Here is an 18,431-nt window from a genome sequence, read left to right as displayed (position 1 = left end):
AAGGCCAGCAACCCTGGGCTAAGCTTTCACACCTTATATGATTGCAAAAGGTTCTCCATGAGAAATTGTTAAAATACAGATTCCTGGGCCAGCCTCTGAGATTCTGCTTCGCAAAGTTTGGAGGAGGGCCCAGAAATATGAATTTAAAAAATTTTAAAGTGCCCAGCGATTTTGATGCTGATGGTCTTCAACCAGACTAGGGAACTCCCAGGACCTTGAAGGCAACGATCTTTTGCCCCGCCCCCCTAATCTCCCTTCCCATTTGGGGTGGAGAGGGGCCCACGCTGAAACCGCTGGGGCTGGATTGCCTCCCCCAATATTTGGTGGGGCTGTGCTTTTGTGGGTTGTGATAAGCCGCAGTCAGAGGTTGGGATGGAAGGGTTGAAGAGGACAGGCCAGGACCGGGGGTCAGCGTCAGGGGGTCGGAGAGGGACGGGCAGGGGAGGGGATAACATTCGGGAGGAGGGGAAGGGGAGGGCTCACAGACTCCGGCCCCGGAAATCCGATCCCTTTAGGACCCAGAGGTGCCAGTCCCCCAGCGGCGGCGGCGAGAAGGGCAGCCGCTCGGTCTCGGGCAGCCGCCGCTCGGGCAGAGCCAGAGAAAGACCGAGGCTCGGGGCGCGGGGGGGAGGGAGGGAGGGAGGGTGGCGCGGCGGCGGCGGAGCAGCCCGGGCCGGCCGAGCAGCCATGGGCGCCGGGGTGCCGGGCCCCCCGAGAGCCGAGACCCCCGGCCGGGGTGGGGGACGCCCGGGCTGCCAGCCCCGCTGACACTGCCTCGGACGATGTGAGCCGGCGCCTTCGGCGCTGCTTCGCGGGCAGGGCGCGCGGTCCCACCGGCCCCGGCCGCCGCTTTTCTAATTTGGGTGGGGGCGACCGTAGCAGGCCGCTCGGGCTCTGGAAGAGGGGCTGGCTGTCTGTGGCAGCTGGATTGGGGGAGGCGACCCACACAGGGCGCTCGGAGATTTTTTTTTCCCCCTTTTTTTTTTCCCTTAAGCGGGGTTAACTGTTTTTGGCAGCTTGGTTGGGGGGAGCCTAAAAAAGGCCTTCCGGGGTTTCATTTCTCGGGGGGGAGGGGGCGGTGGTCCCGACTTGGCCAGCCGCCTGTTGGAGGGGGGGAGCGGGAAGCGAGGGGATGCGCCCCCGTCTCCCCCCACCATGATGAAGACGGAGCCGCGGGGGCCCGGGGGTCCCCTCCGGAGCGCCTCCCCGCACCGCAGCGCCTACGAGGCGGGCATCCAGGCGCTGAAGCCGCCCGACGCGCCCGGGCCCGACGAGGCGCCCAAGGCGGCCCACCACAAGAAATATGGCTCCAACGTCCACCGCATCAAAAGTATGTTCCTGCAAATGGGCACGACGGCGGGGCCGCCGGGCGAGGCGGGCGGCGGCGCGGGCCCCACCGAGGCCCCGCGGGCGCCAGAGCGCGGCGTGCGCCTGTCGCTGCCGCGGGCCAGCAGCCTGAACGAGAACGTGGACCACAGCGCCCTGCTCAAGCTGGGCACCAGCGTGTCGGAGCGCGTGAGCCGCTTCGACTCCAAGCCCGCGCCCTCGGCGCATCCCGCGCCGCCGCCGCACCCGCCGTCCCGGCTGCAGGAGACGCGGAAGCTGTTCGAACGGAGCGTCCCGGCGGCCGCGGGCGGCGACAAGGAGGCCGCGACGCGGCGGCTGCTGAGGCAGGAGCGCGCCGGCCTGCAGGACCGGAAGCTGGACGTCGTGGTGCGCTTCAACGGCAGCACCGAGGCGCTGGACAAGCTGGACGCCGACGCCGTGTCGCCGACGGTCAGCCAGCTCAGCGCCGTCTTCGAGAAGGCCGACTCGAGGACCGGCCTCCACCGTGGGCCCGGGCTCCCCAGGGCCGCGGCCGCTGGGGCTCCCCAGGTCAACTCGAAGCTGGTCAGTAAGCGGTCCCGGGTGTTCCAGCCGCCGCCGCCGCCGCCGCCCGCCCCGTCGGGGGATGCGCCGGCCGAGAAGGATCGCGGCCCCGGAGGGCAGCAGCCTCCGCAGCACCGAGTGGCCCCTGCCCGGCCGCCCCCCAAGCCCCGGGAGGTGCGGAAGATTAAGCCGGTGGAGGTGGAGGAGAGCGGGGAGTCGGAGGCCGAGGCGGCGCCCGGGGAGGTGATTCAGGCGGAGGTGACGGTCCACGCGGCCCTGGAGAATGGCAGCACCTTGGCAACCACTGCCAGCCCCGCGCCCGAGGAGCAGAAGGCCCAGGCGGCCCCCGAGGAGACCACGGCGACCGTGGCGGCGCCTGAAAGAGGGGTGGGCAACGGCCGGGCCCCGGACGTGGCCCCCGAGGAGGCGGATGAGTCCAAGAAGGAGGACTTTTCGGAGGCGGACTTGGTGGACGTGAGCGCCTACAGTGGGCTGGGGGAGGACTCTGGGGGCAGTGCCCTGGAGGAGGACGACGAAGAAGACGAGGAGGATGGGGAGCCCCCCTACGAGCCCGAGTCGGGGTGCGTGGAGATCCCGGGGCTGTCGGAGGAAGAGGACCCGGCCCCGAGCCGGAAGATCCATTTCAGCACGGCGCCCATCCAAGTAAGTGAACCCCCCTCCCCGCCCCCGCGCCGCCCCTGCCACGTGCACGCCGTCGCCCCCGCCTCGCCAGCCGGGTTTGGCAGGCTGAGTCAGCCCCTGCCACCCAGCCCCCTTCCCAGAAGTTACCACCCTGAGGGGGGCGTGGGGGAGTTCCAGCTGTTTGTCAGAGGGGGACGATTTTCAGGCCCGAGAACAGGGCGGCCTGCCCCGACCTGCCCTCAGGTTCCTCTGCCTGCTGCCTCGCCCTGGCTCCGCCGCACCCGCGTCCCGGGACACCTGCTTCCCCTTCCTCTCCCAGGCACTCTTTCTCCGAGGCTGCCTGAGGCTGGGGCTTGGGTGGTGGGAAGGTGTGTGTCCCTGTGTGTGTCCTCAGGAGACCCTCCCCACATTGGTCCTTACTCCACCGAGTGGGGGAGGGGAAAGGTGGGGGAGCTTAGAAACACCCTCTGCGTTCCCCTTAGAGAGGAGGGAGGAGCCAAGAACTTCCTAAAACGAAGGTGTAGGGGACTGCAACCCTCCTCCATCCTGTCTGTAGCCCCCACCCCAAGTTTGCAGAAGTGAAAGAGGGAAGCAGGTCTTTGAGGGTAAGCTGAGCTGGGGCCATGTGACTCAGGGTGGGGGGAAGGCCTGGCGCTGGGGCCCTGTTCCCTGGGGTCTGTGCTGGGCCAGCTGGTGAGGTGGAGGTGTTGGGTATGGCAGGGAGCAGGCCCCTGGCCTGGCCCAGGAGGGGGCTGGGCCTTGGGCAGGGCACAGAAGAGAGGGGTGGGGCCGGGAAAGCCCCCAACATGTCTGGCAGCTGCCCGCATGCCTTTGCTCTTGGCTGCTCTGTAGGGCAGACTCCCATGGCCTTGGCAAACTCCAAGTGCTCTTGCCACATTCTCTGGGTATCCTGAAAGACCGGCCGGAGCTGCCCCTTTTGGGGGTCTCAGTCCCCCCATCCCCGCCACCACTCTTGGTGATTAGTCTGTGGCTTGTGCCAGTGCCTGGAGATCCTCAGAAAGTGCTGTTGGGGTGGTGGGGACATCCCCGGGAAGAATTAAGAGCCCTAGGTCACCCCTGCTTCCTGCCACCCTCCCATTTTGGCTGGCACATCCAGCCTAGATGGCCCTTTCTCAGTGCCCCAGGCTCAGCTGTGCCCAGCACTGGTCCGCTGGAGGGGGCTGTCCTGGCCCTGGACTCTCCCAGGCCTGGACCCTGCCTTTACCTCTCCCCAGCCAAGCTCTCGTCCGTTTGCACAAAGTTTCCATAACTGCTCCTGGACACTGAGGCTGCCCGCGATTCCTCCCAGCCCTCCTAGAAAATCAGCAGCTGCCCTCCCCCCCCCCCCCCCCCCCCCGCCTCAACCCCAGCCAAGTCCTGAAAGGTGCTACTCCTGCCAGGCCAGCCCTCCCCGTTCTGGGGCTGCAACCTCATAAGTCCTTTCTCCACCCTCCCTATCCTGAGGGTCATGGGATCCTGGATGGAATGGAGGATGAGGGTGTTTCTTGGGACCCGAGGAGGAGGTGGGGACCCCCCCCATCACCAGTTCTCTGAGCGGCCTGATCCAGAGATGGAGTTTGGTCTTTCAGTCCGGGGCCTCTGACTTTCTATATTTGACACCTTACCCTGATTTTGGATAAAAAATAGCGCACGATTTGGAGCAGTGCTCCCCAGCTCCCTGGGGACTTGCTCACAGAAGCGTGGGAGCCAGTGGTCTGTGGTGCCGCCTTGGTGTGTCTGACTTTTGACCTTGCTGGGGATTTCCTCCTCCCAACCGTGGACGGACGGTGGGTCCCCGTTGTTGCCCCTCCCTGCCTCCATCCTGCATTGACACCGATTCCCAGGTCTTGTGCCCTGCGGATGACCCAGTTGTTGCCTTTATGGAGGCTTCTGCTGAGGACAGAGAGCCCAGTTGCATGTTGTCACTTGGGGCAGGGGACTGGGCCCAAGCCGCTGATAGGCTGGGCACATCGTGGTGGGCAATGTGAGGGGCGGTCTGGGGCCTCTGAGCCTGGTTTCCTGCAGGGGGCAGGATTTGATCAGCTGAGAAGAGAGGGGAGGGCAAAGCCCAGGGCAGGCTGGGAGGGTGTTTTGGAGGTCACGGTGTGTTCGCTCACTGGCTCCAGCGCTCACGCACACCCATCGGGGAGGGGTTTCGTTGACCCAGACCACCACAAAGACTGAGGGATGAAGGGACCCTGTCCGCTGGAGCAGAGGCTGAGGGTCAGGGGACTCAGATGCAAAAGTGGGCCAAAGCCGATTTGCCAGGCCCAGGGCAGGAGTGCAAGGGGGACAGAGTCACAGGTGACCCACCCACCAGGGCCCAGCTGGGTGCAGTCTCATCCTGCCTTGCCACTGGCTGACCCAGGTGACCTTGGCAGTAGACCTGACATCTTATACTGTGTGCAAACTGGGTGGCCCATCCCTCCAGGGGGCTCGGAGGCCAGTGGCCAGATGTCAGGAGGGCAGTCTGACCATGGCCCGACTGACGATGAGCTGTAAGGGCCCAAGCTTGGACTTCTCTGATGTAGTGAAATCGAGGGCAGGGAGCGAAGTGGCTACGTAAGCCCCTCCCAGCTGCACTTCTCATCCTGTGAAACCCCGCCATGGGAGCGAGGCTCTGGGGGGGGGGGGAGTGGAGGATGACACTGAGTGAGCCCAAACAAAGGCTGGGACACAAGTGTGTTGCCTGCCAGGGTGCCCCTGGGCCTGCTCCTGGAGGAGAGGGGGCCCTGGCAGGGGCCTCGGGGGACACGGTGCTCCACTCCAGCTGCTCAGGCCTCAGGCCCAGCCGTCTGATAGAGCTGCTCCCATCCTTCCTCGCCCCCGTTTGGCTCCAAGTGGTGCCAACCTGTCACTGTAGGCAATGAAGCATGAACGTGTCATGGTACCCCAAATGGTGCTCATTAACCTCCCACTGGGGGTACCCCACCTGGACCCAGAGTTAGGCTCTCCCACAGAGCCCCTGCCCTAGCCTCTCCGTTCTCTGGAGGAGGGTCAGAATTCCCCTTCTCACTGAGAGACACAGGAAGGAGACAGCAGGGGGGCACAGGGGACAACAAGGTAGGGCTGGCCTTGGAGCCCCTATGCAGGTTGGGTTCACTGGGGACAAAGTCAGAGAGGCTGCCACCTCCCCGAGCTCCTTGCTTTCACCAGGGTCCCGGGTCTCTGGCCTGGGCCTTCTAGTGTGCTGGGGATAGGGGCACACCTCAGAGCTGCTTCTCTGGAGGGAAACTGAGGCCTGGCCATGCAGGCAAGGCCACGTGGGCCTGGCGATCTCCCCCATCCACCTTCTGTCACCTGAGAGGAACCTCAAGTAGAGGGTTGCCCTTTCCCCATGGGGGTGGAAGTGGTCCTTCCTGCTTCCCTCCCCCACCCTGGCCTCAACTTTAGGCTCAGGTCAGCTGGGTCCTGGGTGCCCTTCTGTCTTCCTCTGTTCCTCTCTCTCCTCCTCCCTCCCCTGTCCCTGCGTCTCACACCCGCTCCCCCCTCTCTCCCCATCTGGCATCCTCCAGGATCTTCTCCATTCCCACTCCCCTCCTGTGCCCCTCCACTCCTGCTCAGCCTGTTCCTTCCACTCTCCTGCCGTCTGTGTCTGCCCCTGTCTGGCTCTCTGGGTCCCCGTGTTTCTTTCTGCCCCAGTCTGTTGGTCTGTCTCTGACCTGGAGATCTGGCTTCCTGAGTCGGCTGGTTTCTCGGAGGTTGCCCTTCCTTTCTTTCCACAGCAGCCACACTCAACGCCAGTCGGGGCTGTGGGAGGGAATAATGGTGTGGATGGGGCAACCGGGGGCTCGAGCACCAGAAGGGCCTGCCGTCCGAGCGGGGCTCATGTTGGGGCTGGGGAGGCCGGGAGCAGGAGAGGGACGCCGCTGGGCGCTGGGCGCGTGCCGTGGCGGCCCCTGGCCACCAGCTCCGCTCCTGCCTCCGACAAGCGGCCCCTCTGCAGGTGTTCAGTACCTATTCCAACGAGGACTACGACCGGCGCAACGAGGACGTGGACCCCATGGCCGCCTCGGCCGAGTACGAGCTGGAGAAGCGGGTGGAGAGGCTGGAGCTGTTCCCTGTGGAGCTGGAGAAGGGTGAGAGGCCGGGACCAGGCCGCAGGGGGTGGGGGGGGATCTCCTCTCTGGCGCCAGCTGTGCCCTGGGCACCTGTCGGCACCCCCAGCCACGCGGACTCCAGCAGCCAGAGCCCCTGCCCCGCCCCGGGCCGGCCTCGCTCTGTGCTCCTTCGGGTGCCAGGTCCCCAGGGCCGCTCGGGCGGGGTCCTGGGCTCCGTGTGGGCCGCGCAGTGAGGGAGCAGTCACAGCTCACTGGGTCCTTCCGAGCCGCAGTAGGTGCTGGGCAGGGACGGGAGGGGCCGCTACGACAGCACGTGGACTCAGGTCAGTGGGGTCCCCGAGGAAGTTGAGGAAGTCATGCTTGCGCTGAGCTCTGAAGATGGGAATTCAGGAGAGGGTGCGGGAAAGAGGAGAGAGGCTTGGCCAGATTCTGACCACGAGGGCGAGCAGGGTATGCAGGGTCTCGTAGACCATGTGGAGGACGCTGTCTATTTTCTAAGATGGACGGGAAACCATGGCAAGGCGTGGCAAAGGTATTCTAGAAAGACCACGTCGGGCTGTGCTGTCATAAGTGGATGGAGAGAGACCATGGTGGTGTGGACAAGACGGTGGCCGCGTGGGAAGTGGGTGTACTCGAGAGATCCTTGGGAGGTAGAGTCTGCAGGATCTGGTGGTTGTTTGCTCTGGCTGAGACTGTGAGGGGGAGAGAGGAATCCAGGTGACTCCCAGGCCCCGTGAGGGAGTGGCAGACGGGAAGAGCCTGTTTGTGGGGGACGATAAGAGTTCGGGTGTCAGAGGCCCATGAGACAGGAGGGCACAGCTGTGGAGAGGAGAGCAGGAGGTCCTCAGTCACGGAGACTCTAAGTTTGGTTGAATCTGCATAGAGAAGAAGGCCAACCCCATCATGGCTGCTCCCATGCCATTCCACCCTTCCGTACCCCTCATCTGTGTCTACAGTAGTCTCTGGTTCCCCACCCCCCCCCCCCCGCTGCACCTGCCCAGGCCACCCTCAGCATGCCCTGTTGCTCATCGGTTCTTTCAAGGGACAAAGGGCTGGGGGTGACCCAGGAGCTTCCTAGTTGGCTTGGCGAGGAGGGGGTGCACAGAACGGTGTCCCTTCCTCAGTTGTGGACATCCCCTAAGCATGGGGACTGCTGCTTGAGGTCGAGCCGTGCCCTAGGTGAGGTTGGGGGTTGGGAGGGGCCTCTCACTCTGTCCCCTGCAAGCCCTGGCTGGGACGCTTCACCCCATCCCCACCTTCCAACACCGGCCTGTCGTGACTTTCTGCTCCACAGACTCCGAGGGCCTGGGCATCAGCATCATCGGCATGGGGGCCGGGGCGGACATGGGCCTGGAGAAGCTGGGCATCTTTGTGAAGACGGTGACCGAGGGTGGTGCGGCCCACCGGGACGGCAGGTACCCCCTCCCCCTCCCCCACCTGCTGTCAGCTGCAGGCCAGGCCACTGAGCCGGCATGGGCCCCTGTCTGTGTGGCGCTCAGGTGTTCGTGAAGCCTTAATGTGCCAGGTGCTGGTCTAGGGGGTACAGCAGTGAACAAACCCCATGGGACCCCTGCTCTCATGGTGCTTACGTTCTTTGGGGGGTGGGGAGGGGGCTGCTTGGAGACGTTGTACGTCCTGGTCTTGAGCGTGTGTGGGCCATGGGAGGGAGAGCACGGCCATGGAGTCTGTTCCTGGTGGATACATCTGAGCTTTTTTTTTTTTTTCGATTTAGCAAATATCGAGTCCCTGGCTCTGTGGTGGGGCTGGAGCCAGGCCCTGGGGAGTCCGTGATGACTTCCCTTGCCCTCAGGAAGCATGTGGTGTGGTGAGGCAGACAGACATCCAAGGGGGCACGTAGAAAACGTGGGAAAAGTACCGGGTGGCATGAAGGCATAAAAAGCAAGACTTGCTCCCTCTGGATAGCAGGGAAGGCTTCCTGAAGGAAGTGATGTTGGAGCTAGGGCCTGAGGATGAGCAGCAGTTGGTTAGGCCGAGGGAGCAGAATGTGCAAAACGTTCCAGGAAGGGGACTGAACGCGGGCAGGTATGGCCGGAGCCGAGAGAGCAAGGGGGATCCGGGAGTGTGGTGTGCCCGTGAAGGAGGCTGCTCCTTGCGCGTGCGTGTGTGTGAGCATGTGTACCTGTGTTTGGCATCTGAGCCTGGAGGGGTCAGAAGGCTCAGGAGGGCCTCCTGGAGCCCTGGGCAGCCCAGCGACCCCTCTGTGGGCCACTCCGCTGTGTATGTATCATGGGGGGGGGTGCGCAGGGAGGAGTGGGAAGGGCTTTAGGGCATCCCCAGGGTTGTTGGCACTTGGTATCAGGGGTGCCTTGTGGTGGCACCTCCAAACCCAGACCCCCTCCCTGTGACAGAGTGGGTGTCCCTGTAGGGGCTGGCTGACTTTGGGGTCATGGTGCTAGAGCTGGGCTTGCCCCACTCAGGCTGCTTCTGCCTGCTGTGGCCCACGTGGCATGGGGGGGTGGACAAAAGGACAGTGACAGTCCCTCCTCTTTCACTTACCCTCCACCCCCAGTTTGGACTTCCAGAGCCATTCCTGTGGTCACCTTTTGGCTGTCAGCGGCGTGGGGAGTGTGTGCACATGGGAGAGAGGGCCCGCGTGTGGGGGGCAAGGGGGCGAGCCGCTCACAACAGGCCATTGCTTCCACTTTGCAGAGGAGCCCTGAGAGAAGGCCTGGAGCTCGCAGGAGGCTGGCAGTGGAGGAAGGAGGTGGCCAGGGGTCCTGCCATCCCCCTTGGCCGGCCAGGCTGGCCCACCCCCATCTCTCTCCTTCTGGGGTGGAGAGCCAGGGCTTCTCCTGCCACACTAGAATGTGGTGGGGGCTGTGGCCCTGGCTTGGGTGCAGCGAGCACAAGAGCGTGCCACGGGGGTCTCAGGCATTTGGGAGAAAATCTGCAGACCCATAAGAGGACTGTGTGTCACCTGTGCTTTGGGTGTGGCTGGTGGCCTTGAGCTCTGTGGGTGTCACACCACTCTGTCCGGTGTGAAGGAGGAGGGGACAAGGGTGTGATTATGACAGGAAGTGTGCTTGGTCCTGCCTGCCTGCATCGGATTTGCTTGCCCGGGTCTCACTGCCCAGTGGCGGGTCTGGCTGATCCCCAACCCTCTGGCCCCATGCATTTTATGCAAGTAGACAAAGTACCAGGACCCAGGCGGGGACTGAGCCTCAGGTTTCTGATGGAGGGAGACCACCACTACCTCCGCTCCAGTTCCCCCCCTGACGGCCCCCCTAACCAATGTGGCCTCTCCTAGGATCCAAGTGAATGATCTCCTGGTGGAGGTGGACGGCACGAGTCTGGTTGGAGTGACCCAGAGCTTTGCAGCCTCCGTGCTCCGGAACACCAAGGGTCGCGTGCGGTAAGGGCAGGCAGGGCCGCGCTGGGTGGGCAAGTGGGAGCAGACAGGAGGCCTGGCCCCCATCCCGCCTCTCTGCCTGCCCGCCTACACCCACGTAAGGTTTCGAGTGGGCCACCTTATAGACGAGCTTCCACGGCCTCCCTGCCTGAAGGAATTGCTGTGCCCATAGCCCTGCCCCATGCCTGCCGTCCTCTCCCAAGCCCCTGAGCGCTGCTGGCCACCGACGCTCGGGCTTCAAGGCCTGTGCTCTGCTGCGCCTCCAAACTGGCTTCTTAGATTTATTCTCCTTCCCCTGCCTGTCCGTGACTCATTCACTGAACAATCAAGATGTGCAGGGAGAATACCATCCAAATTGGGGTCCCCCCCACCAGGCACTTCATCCTTCCCTCCTCACCGGCTGTGTAATCCTGGGAGGACTCCCCTTCCCGGGGCTGTCAACTGAGGGAACTGGGTTAGAAGCTCCCCACGTCCTCTCTGGCATAACATGCAGGGACCACTCCCTGCCCTCTCCAAAAGGGGCACTGCCCCCAGGAAAGGGTGGTGGAGAGAAACAGGATGTGGGTGGCCACGGAGAGGAGGGGCTAGTGCCTGGAAGTTCCACTATTTCCTCTCCATCCTAATCTCCACTCACCATCATCCCGCCCCTTCCTGAAGCCTGGGGGCTTGAAGCTCACGCCGGGCCAGATGCCCCTCCGTAGCCCCAGGGCAGGGGAATGGGGAAGCCGGCTGCTGGGATGGGTCAGCCTCGCCATTCCCTGGCCTCGTTTTCTCCCCTGTGGTGGAGGAAGAGCCCCCTGCCGTGGCAGCCCCTGAGCTCCTGTCCCCTGCAGCGCACCAGGGGTTTGGCTGACATCACCCCTCCCCCAAAACTGGCTGCGAGGGTGAGTGGGCCTTCTGGCTGTCCAGGGAAGGAAACCCAAGAAGGGCCCCCAGCTCCCCCATTCATTATTAACACTCCGCAGCCTCTGGACTCAGCCCTCTCATTTCACCTCCCTTGGGAGGGTCTGGGTGTGGAGAGGGGAGCATCAGCTAGGAGGGTGATGGTATCACCCAGTTGAAGACAGAGGCTGGGGGATGATGCTCATGCCCCCGCAGGTTTATGATTGGCCGGGAGCGGCCAGGCGAGCAAAGTGAGGTGGCCCAGCTAATTCAGCAGACCCTGGAACAGGAGCGATGGCAGCGGGAAATGATGGAGCAGAGATACGCCCAGTACGGGGAGGATGACGAGGAGGTAGGGACTCCCGGCCTGGCCGGTAGCATCATCACCCCCTGGTGGCCGGATGGAGCATCACACTCCCTCCTCTGCCTCTGCCGCTTTCCCAGGCCTCCTGAAGGAGGCCAGGACACCTTTCCCTATCCTGGGGGAGTCCCCAGACTGAGGGAGGAGTTGCAGACCCTTCCTTCAAAGAACCCTTAGTCTGATGCAGGAGTCACACTCTGTCTTCAGAGAGCCTTCCTGCTCCGACAAGGAAAATGCACTTCCTTCAAAGAGTCTCCACTCTGTGGGGAAGGCAGAGCCTCTACCCTCAGGGGACCTACTCTGAGGAAGGACGAGGCTCTAGACCTCAGGAGAGCCATAGTGTGAGGGGGAAAGCACAGGCCGTTTCTTCAGGGGTCCCAGTCTCACGAGGGAACCACCTGTGACTTCGGGGGACTCCCCAGGCTGTTGGCCATGCCGCTGGGGTGGCACCGACCATGCCACCGGGGTGGCCTCAGCCTGATGCGGGAGGCATGGCCCACAGCCCCGGGTCGCTCCCAGTCTGACATGGACAGACCGTTGCCGGTCTAAGCCCTGCTCCTCGGGGCTCATGGAGGCCGAGGTGGGCAGCGTGCACAGCCTCCTTGCCCCCCTCGCAGACAGGAGAATATGCCACTGACGAGGATGAGGAACTGAGCCCCACGTTCCCGGGTGGCGAGATGGCCATCGAGGTGTTCGAGCTGGCGGAAAACGAGGATGCCTTGTCCCCTGTGGACATGGAGCCCGAGAAGCTGGTGCACAAGTTCAAGGAGGTGGGCAGAGGGGGTCCCTGGGGTGGCGGAGGGCAGAGGCGGGCCTTACCCTGCCCCGCCGCACTGCCGACTCCAGCCAGAGCCGAGCACCTGCCTCTCTGCCCCCACAGCTCCAGATCAAGCACGCTGTGACTGAGGCGGAGATCCAGCAGCTGAAAAGGAAGGTAAGAATGTGACGGGGGAGGGGGGGATGAGGGCTGAGGGGATGACCCCCCGGCCTCACACCTGCGGACACTAATACGGAACCGTCACCCATCGCCCACAGGCAGATACAGAACAAGCTACTCTGAGGCAGGGGAGCGTAGTGTTAAAAGCTCGAGCTCTGGACCCCTGTGTGTCACCATCCACTTGCTGCTCTGTGCCTCAGTCTCCTCCCCTCTAGAATGGGATAATAGCGCCAACACTGTATGTTCCATTGTGAGGGTTGAGTGAGATGAGGCATACAAAATCCTTAGCACAGCACCTGACTCCTAAAAGGTGCTAAATAAAAAATCGAGCTATCAGCTACTCGACGGAGTGACACTAGGTCACTCTGGATGTCTTCACATTCTTACTGTCCCACGCCTGTCCTCTGCAAACAGGCCCAGTGATCAGTGTAAGCTCCCCAGGGATACCCACACTGACACATGCCAGCCTGGACCCCAGGCCCACTCACCAGGATCCCTGGGGACATCCACTCTGTGTGGACATGGAGACAGGGGACCCAGGCTTCACGTGACATTACGCCCAGGGGCAGCAGCCTGGATACGCAGACTCCCTCTACGCTCGTCTGCTGCGGAACACACAGCACAGCCATCTCTCGGGACATGTGCGTTCTCACGCAGGGCCCGGTGCCGACGCTCCCAGATGGTGACACTCGTGACACACAAACTCGCGTACATATTATGTACCGACACCCACTCAAAGCCCATCGGGTGCCAGCACGCGCGCAGGCATGCTGATACGCAGACTTCATATGAAAAGCCTGCATTGGGCCCCCACTGGGCCTGGACATGAGGCGTCCCAGGGGCCGCGGGGCTTCCGGGGTGGCGGGGAGAGACTGGCTCATGGGGGCCACGCGGCCATGGAGAGGAGAGGTCACAGCTGAGCCCTGAGGGGCAGGCAGGGTTTAGTGACTGAGGCTGAGGAAGGGCACCCCCGGGGGAGAGAGGCTGAGCTTGGAGGAGGCCCTCTGGCTGTGGCAGCTGTTCCTGTGGGGACGAGGTGGGAGCTGAGCTGGCCTGCCGGTGGGGGCTGTGGCTGGCAGGGTCCCGCCTCCCCACCAAGGACTCTGGCCTTGGCCCTGCGGCCACATGGGGATTAGAAGGGGGAAAGGCCCCTGCCTACGAGGGCATGAGGGTGGGCAGGACTCGGAGGCTCGCAAAGCAGTGAGAGGCCGTGGCTGTGTCCTGGGGTAAATGGCGGCCAGGGTTGCCCCGAGTGTAGGCGGAGGGCATGGAGACGAAGGGCGGGTTGGAGCTCGTTGCTGAGGGCGAGATGATAGGTCTCGCTGCCGGGTGGAGGCAGAGCACGAAGGCCCAGGGGTCAAGTCAAAGGTCTGTTCGTGCTGTCAATTTGTAGCCGCCTACAGAGTGCCTTCTGTGTGCCCCGCGCTGTTCTAGGCCCTGCAGTGCGCAGAAGCGCATTTGATCCCTGCCCTTATTATGGCAGCGTAGCGTGCGCACTGATGTCTGTACCGTTATCAACAGACACGCGGTCCTGCAAGAGCACGCAGGGTCACTGAGCTCCTAGAGCGGGGGGGAGCCTCAGCCAACCAGGGGTGTGTGTGCGCGCGAGGGGGTGCTGCTGGAGGGAATCACGGGCGGCTTCTCGGGGGAAGTGATAGATGGAGCAGAGAGCGGAGGGGTGAGCTAGTGGGAAATAATGGGGCAAGGCGGGGAGGAGGTGGGGACATTCCAGGCAGAGGGAACGGCACGGGCAAAGGCCCTGTGGCAAGAGGGAACGGGGCAAGTCTGAGGGTCTGCAGGAAGGCTTGTGTGGCTGGGGCACAGACAACAAGTGGCGTTTGCAGCCAAGGAGATTGGAGGGACAGGCAGGGGCTTGAGGCTGAGCGCTGGTGGCAGTGAGATCGTGGAAAGGAGGAATAGGTTTGTGCAGGTGGGGGCAGATTTGGGGCATGGTGCCTGCGAGGAGCTGGGAGACAAGGTAGAAGAGGAGCCAGGATTGTTGAGGAAGCCACAGAGACAGGGGCTGGTCAGCAGGCCCCGAGCTGCAGAGGGGACAGAGAGCGATGGTGACCGTCCCCTGGCCTGCTCTTTTGCCTCTATCATCTTACTGGAGCCCCGTGAGCTTGGCAAGGCAGGGATCAGTCCCATTTCCCAGATGGAAGGACTGAGGCTTAAGACAGAAGTTGCCTTGCCCCAGGTCACAGAGTGAGTCAGTGACTAACCTGGGCCTCTTTCTTGCTGGGAGCGTGGCACAGTGTGGGGGCCCTGACTGGGGGCTCTGCGGCTGAGCCCCCACCTCTTCCCTCCAGCTTTTAGTGCTCGGGCTCAGCCAAGGAGAGTTAGCAGTTGGGGGGCAGTGGGCTCCACATCCGCAGGGGTCAGCCAGAGACCGGCCCTGGTGCCAGGACGGGGGCGCTCCTTGGCTCCCTGTGCCCCCCCCCCCAGTCCCTGACTGCTCCTTCCTCCCTCAGCTGCAGAGTCTAGAGCAGGAGAAGGGGCGGTGGCGGGTGGAGAAGGCCCAGCTGGAACAGAGCGTGGAGGAGAACAAGGAACGCATGGAGAAACTGGAGGGCTACTGGGGCGAGGCCCAGAGCCTGTGCCAGGCTGTGGACGAGCACCTGCGGGAGACCCAGGCCCAGTACCAGGCCCTGGAGCGCAAGTACAGCAAGGCTAAACGCCTCATCAAGGACTACCAGCAGAAGTACGTGCTCAGGGGGCTGGGAGCGGGGAGTCCTGGCCCAGGGAGCACTGAGAGGCCGTTAGTGGCAGCCCCTCCCCACCCCCAGCTGAGCAGGGAGGCAAGGAGCAGAAGTCGGAGGGCTTCATGGTGGAGGTACCTGGGCCCAGAATGACTGGGCACCGGAGCCAGCACAGTCAGGCCCCAGAGGTTTTGGGAAGACCTGGGGCCTCCCGACTTCAGGGAGGGACAGAGCTGCCCCGGTGGGGCTGAGGACAGGGCTGAGGGTCCTGAGACTCCTTGGATGGAAGCCAGACTACACACCGATACCCATGGTCTGTCCCCTGCTGATCCCTAGGGAGATCGAATTCCTGAAAAAGGAGACCGCACAGCGCCGGGTTCTGGAAGAGTCAGAGCTGGCTAGGAAGGAGGAGATGGACAAGCTCCTGGACAAGGTAGGCCCGGGGGGCCCTGGGGCCTATGGAGGGGGCAGCAGGCAAGCCCCCCTTTCGTACCCCCTCTGTGAATCCTGGAGGGAGAGAGGGAGTCATGCTGCTGGCTCAGGGTCATGTCCCCATTAGGGGGTCAGAAGGGGCAGGGCCCACACTTGGTACGCAGGCCTGACCCCCTCTCCCTTTTGTTTGCCAGATCTCAGAACTGGAAGGAAACCTGCAAACACTGAGGAATTCCAATTCTACTTAACAGGAATCATTCCTTGAGCGGACAATAATGAATCCCCTCCCACTGTCCTCCCTCCCCTGTCCTCAATACTTCACCCCGCCCCCTACCAGCCTGGGGACAGGTGCCCCGACTTCCCCACCCTCCGCCCCACCTCCCCCAGCTTCAGGGACCAGAGGACCTGGGCAGACAGAGGTGGCTGGAAGGACGGCCTCCTTCTTGCCCTGTGGGGCTGAGGCACAGAGGCCAAGGGATGCCGAGGGGTTGGCCTGGGTGGTGGATGGACACAAGGACCTGCAGACCATACTGCCAGACTTTACAACCTCCAGCCTTTGTCTCTGGACTGGAATGGGGCTGGGGGCTCTCCCAGCATCTCACCACCTGGAGGCTGCTCCCTGCCCACGGGGCTCCTAGGTGGCCCCTGGGCCTCTTGACTTGAGAGTCTACCTTCTTGGCCCTTTCCCTGTCCCCCATCATTGTGCTGTCTCTGTTGCATTCTGACCCTCCTGCTGGGAGGGGCTGCCTCCACACCTCCTCCCATCCTGGTCCCCCCCACCCAGGAGGGACAGAGTCCACCCCTGAGCCTGGAGGCTGGGCCTGGCCCTGCACTGATTTCTCATGCATCCTTCGGGAAAAGGGGAGAGTCCAGGACACCTGGTCCCCAGCTCCCCCTTTCCTGGGGCAGCAGCCCTCAATTTTTCCTTGTGCCTCCCCACCCCCAGGTGCCAAATAGCCATAACCTCCTCCTGGAACTGTTCTGTGGCCTCGCTGGGCTCCGGGTTTCCTGGCCAAGCCTGGGAATGCCAGGGAGGAGAGAGGTCAGCTTAGGGGGCCTGGCTACAGAGCCCCTGGTCTTAGGCAAGGGGAACATTTCCCACTGGGGAGCCAGGCCCTGCCCTGCCCAGGGCCACACCTGGAAGCCTTGTACTAACATCGCAAATTCAGCCTCACTCCGCCCACACCCACAGTTTTCCAAGGTTTTGACTGGAGGGCAAAATTTTACTACTACTCATCTTTTTGGAGACCAGGGCTGCCCTGCTGGCAGCCTGCTTTCTAAGTGAAATCCTCTTCGTTTCCCCACTTGAACCCCAAATTGGGGCTTGGACCAAGGGAGGTGAGACCCCCCCCCTCGGGTCCCCTCCCCTTTCAGGATCCATCTCTCATTTTGCCTCCTCCTCCTGCCCCTGCCCCAGACTGGATTTTTGTTCATTTTTTAAAAACAGCCCCCATCACATCCGTTTGGGCTTCTCGTCCCCTGTAAATAGACCACGCCATCGATCAGTATTTCTCGCCCCCCACCCCCGCCCCCAGACGTGCCCCTACCCCCTGAAAGAGCTGGCTGTCTCAGTGCCCGGGCCCACGCACTTCACCTCCTTCGCCGCAGCGGATGGAGGGGGCGGGGCCGGGTGGGCGGGGCCGCGGGGCGCTTCCGGTTTCTCGGGCCGGCACCGCCCCTGCCCCGCCCCCCCGCAGGACTGCGTCTCTGTATATAATATATATATGTATGTATTGTTCCCGGTTTTGTACGGACCATGCCCTATGTCAGGTCGTCCCCATAAAAGCAGCCCCCAGAGCCTCGCTGCCTGGTTTCTTGATTCTTGGGGGTGGGACAGGGCTGTCGGTCAGTGCCCCAAGGTCCCTTCTTACCGGTGCTGCCTTGACTGAGGATCCTTCTCGTGGGGATACTATATTCCCGCTTCCAGCAAACTCCCTCTTTGCCACCATTTCCCCCATCAGCACCCATGCTTTTTTATCCATTCCTCTTGGGCAGGGCTGGCGTTTCTAGAGTTCCTTAGCCCCGTCGCGTTTCCCCTTTTTAAGAGGCCTCTGACAATTCAGAGAATGGGTTAGATACGATAGGGTGAGGCCAACCGCAGGTCCCTTCCCTGAGAAGTCTAACCTCATGGGGATATGCAGCACCTACTCTCACAAGGGACCCTACCTGAGGTACCAGAAGGATCAGAGGTCTCCTGGGGGTGGGAGGTGACACTCAGAGCAGTTTTGTGCCCGGGGTCCTAGAGAATCTTTCTGTCCTAGAAAATTTAAGTAGCCCAAGCCCCCTGCCCTACGCCAGCATGTCTGGTTGCTAACTCACCAGCGCTAATAGAATGGGTCTGGCAGTCCAGATGCCAGGGTTCTAAGGACAAGATGTGGTGACGTCCCAGAGAACAGAGACAGCAGGGAGGGGTAGGGCCAAGGCTTGGCCAGTCCCTGATGCCAGCCTTGCCTTGCTCGGGGTGCTGGGGTGCGTATGTGTGAGATAACAGAGGCACAAGGCACTTGGGCTCAGTGGCTGGGCCCCCAAGGGGATTCTCACATTCCCCTTTGCCCAAAGGAATGAAGTCCCAAACATTGGGGCACTTCAAGGTCACTGATGGGTCCCTGACAGCACCTGAGATGACTGGACTCTACCAGAACTCCAGGTGGCAGTCAGCCCCTGAGGCAGCCCCTCCCTTGAGCATGGTTTTGTCACGCAAGTCTCATGTCAAGCCAAATTCAGGCTTCCCACTTTCGAGAGGAAGCTCTCAAAAACCCTAGTTCTACACCGCAGGGCTGGAGAGCACCCGTCCAGCCTGCCGCCCACTTGGAGAGCACCTGGAAACCCGGGCATGGTGACCATGCCTCTTAAGGCATCTTCTCTGGGGGGATCATCCTTGGGACGCTTCTGGGAAGAAAGATCCAGGTGGCTGAATCCCAGTATCGGAGACCACCAAACTACAAGGCCACGGGTCATGGCTCCAGAGACAGAGGTCCCTGAGGCCCCACTCAAGAAACCTAGCCAAGAACTTCCAAGAAGTGACGTGGCCCAACCAACCTGGGTGGGAAGGCAGATGTGGGGGTTGTGATGGCTTCTGCTGGTCTGACTGTAGCTGTTTCTAGGGTGAGGTCCTGCTGCCCCCCGCCCCCGCATCTGTCCTGTGTATTATGTGAGGGGCCTGCACATCGTATGTTCC

General features: G+C 62.6%; 1 protein-coding gene across 1 annotated transcript; it reads left to right on the top strand.

Annotated features, from left to right (window-relative positions):
* Positions 1 to 620: 620 nt before the first annotated feature.
* Positions 621 to 17,050, top strand: PPP1R9B (protein phosphatase 1 regulatory subunit 9B). The gene is made up of 10 exons (XM_045773015.2): positions 621 to 2,532; positions 6,458 to 6,590; positions 7,867 to 7,987; positions 9,841 to 9,945; positions 11,041 to 11,176; positions 11,803 to 11,955; positions 12,066 to 12,119; positions 14,594 to 14,823; positions 15,158 to 15,254; positions 15,448 to 17,050. Exons 1-10 carry the CDS (start codon positions 1,156 to 1,158, stop codon positions 15,499 to 15,501), a joined length of 2,460 nt encoding a protein of 819 aa, XP_045628971.1. The 5' UTR covers positions 621 to 1,155; the 3' UTR covers positions 15,502 to 17,050.
* Positions 17,051 to 18,431: the final 1,381 nt, after the last annotated feature.

The sequence above is a fragment of the Ursus americanus genome, chromosome 23 (assembly GCF_024610735.1).
Source record: "Ursus americanus isolate L20-20 chromosome 23, mUrsAme1.1.p, whole genome shotgun sequence".
NCBI classification, from domain to species: domain Eukaryota; kingdom Metazoa; phylum Chordata; class Mammalia; order Carnivora; family Ursidae; genus Ursus; species Ursus americanus.
Note: the sequence above shows the minus strand (reverse complement) of the source record. Positions and strands in the feature narration are given on the sequence as shown.

Coding starts and splice junctions, on each gene's coding strand:
- PPP1R9B (XM_045773015.2), top strand. CDS start 1,156: ATGATGAAGACGGAGCCGCGGGGGCCCGGGGGTCCCCTCCGGAGCGCC. Junction 7,988..9,840: donor GCGGCCCACCGGGACGGCAG/GTACCCCCTCCC, acceptor GGCCTCTCCTAG/GATCCAAGTGAATGATCTCC. Junction 11,956..12,065: donor TGGTGCACAAGTTCAAGGAG/GTGGGCAGAGGG, acceptor CTGCCCCCACAG/CTCCAGATCAAGCACGCTGT.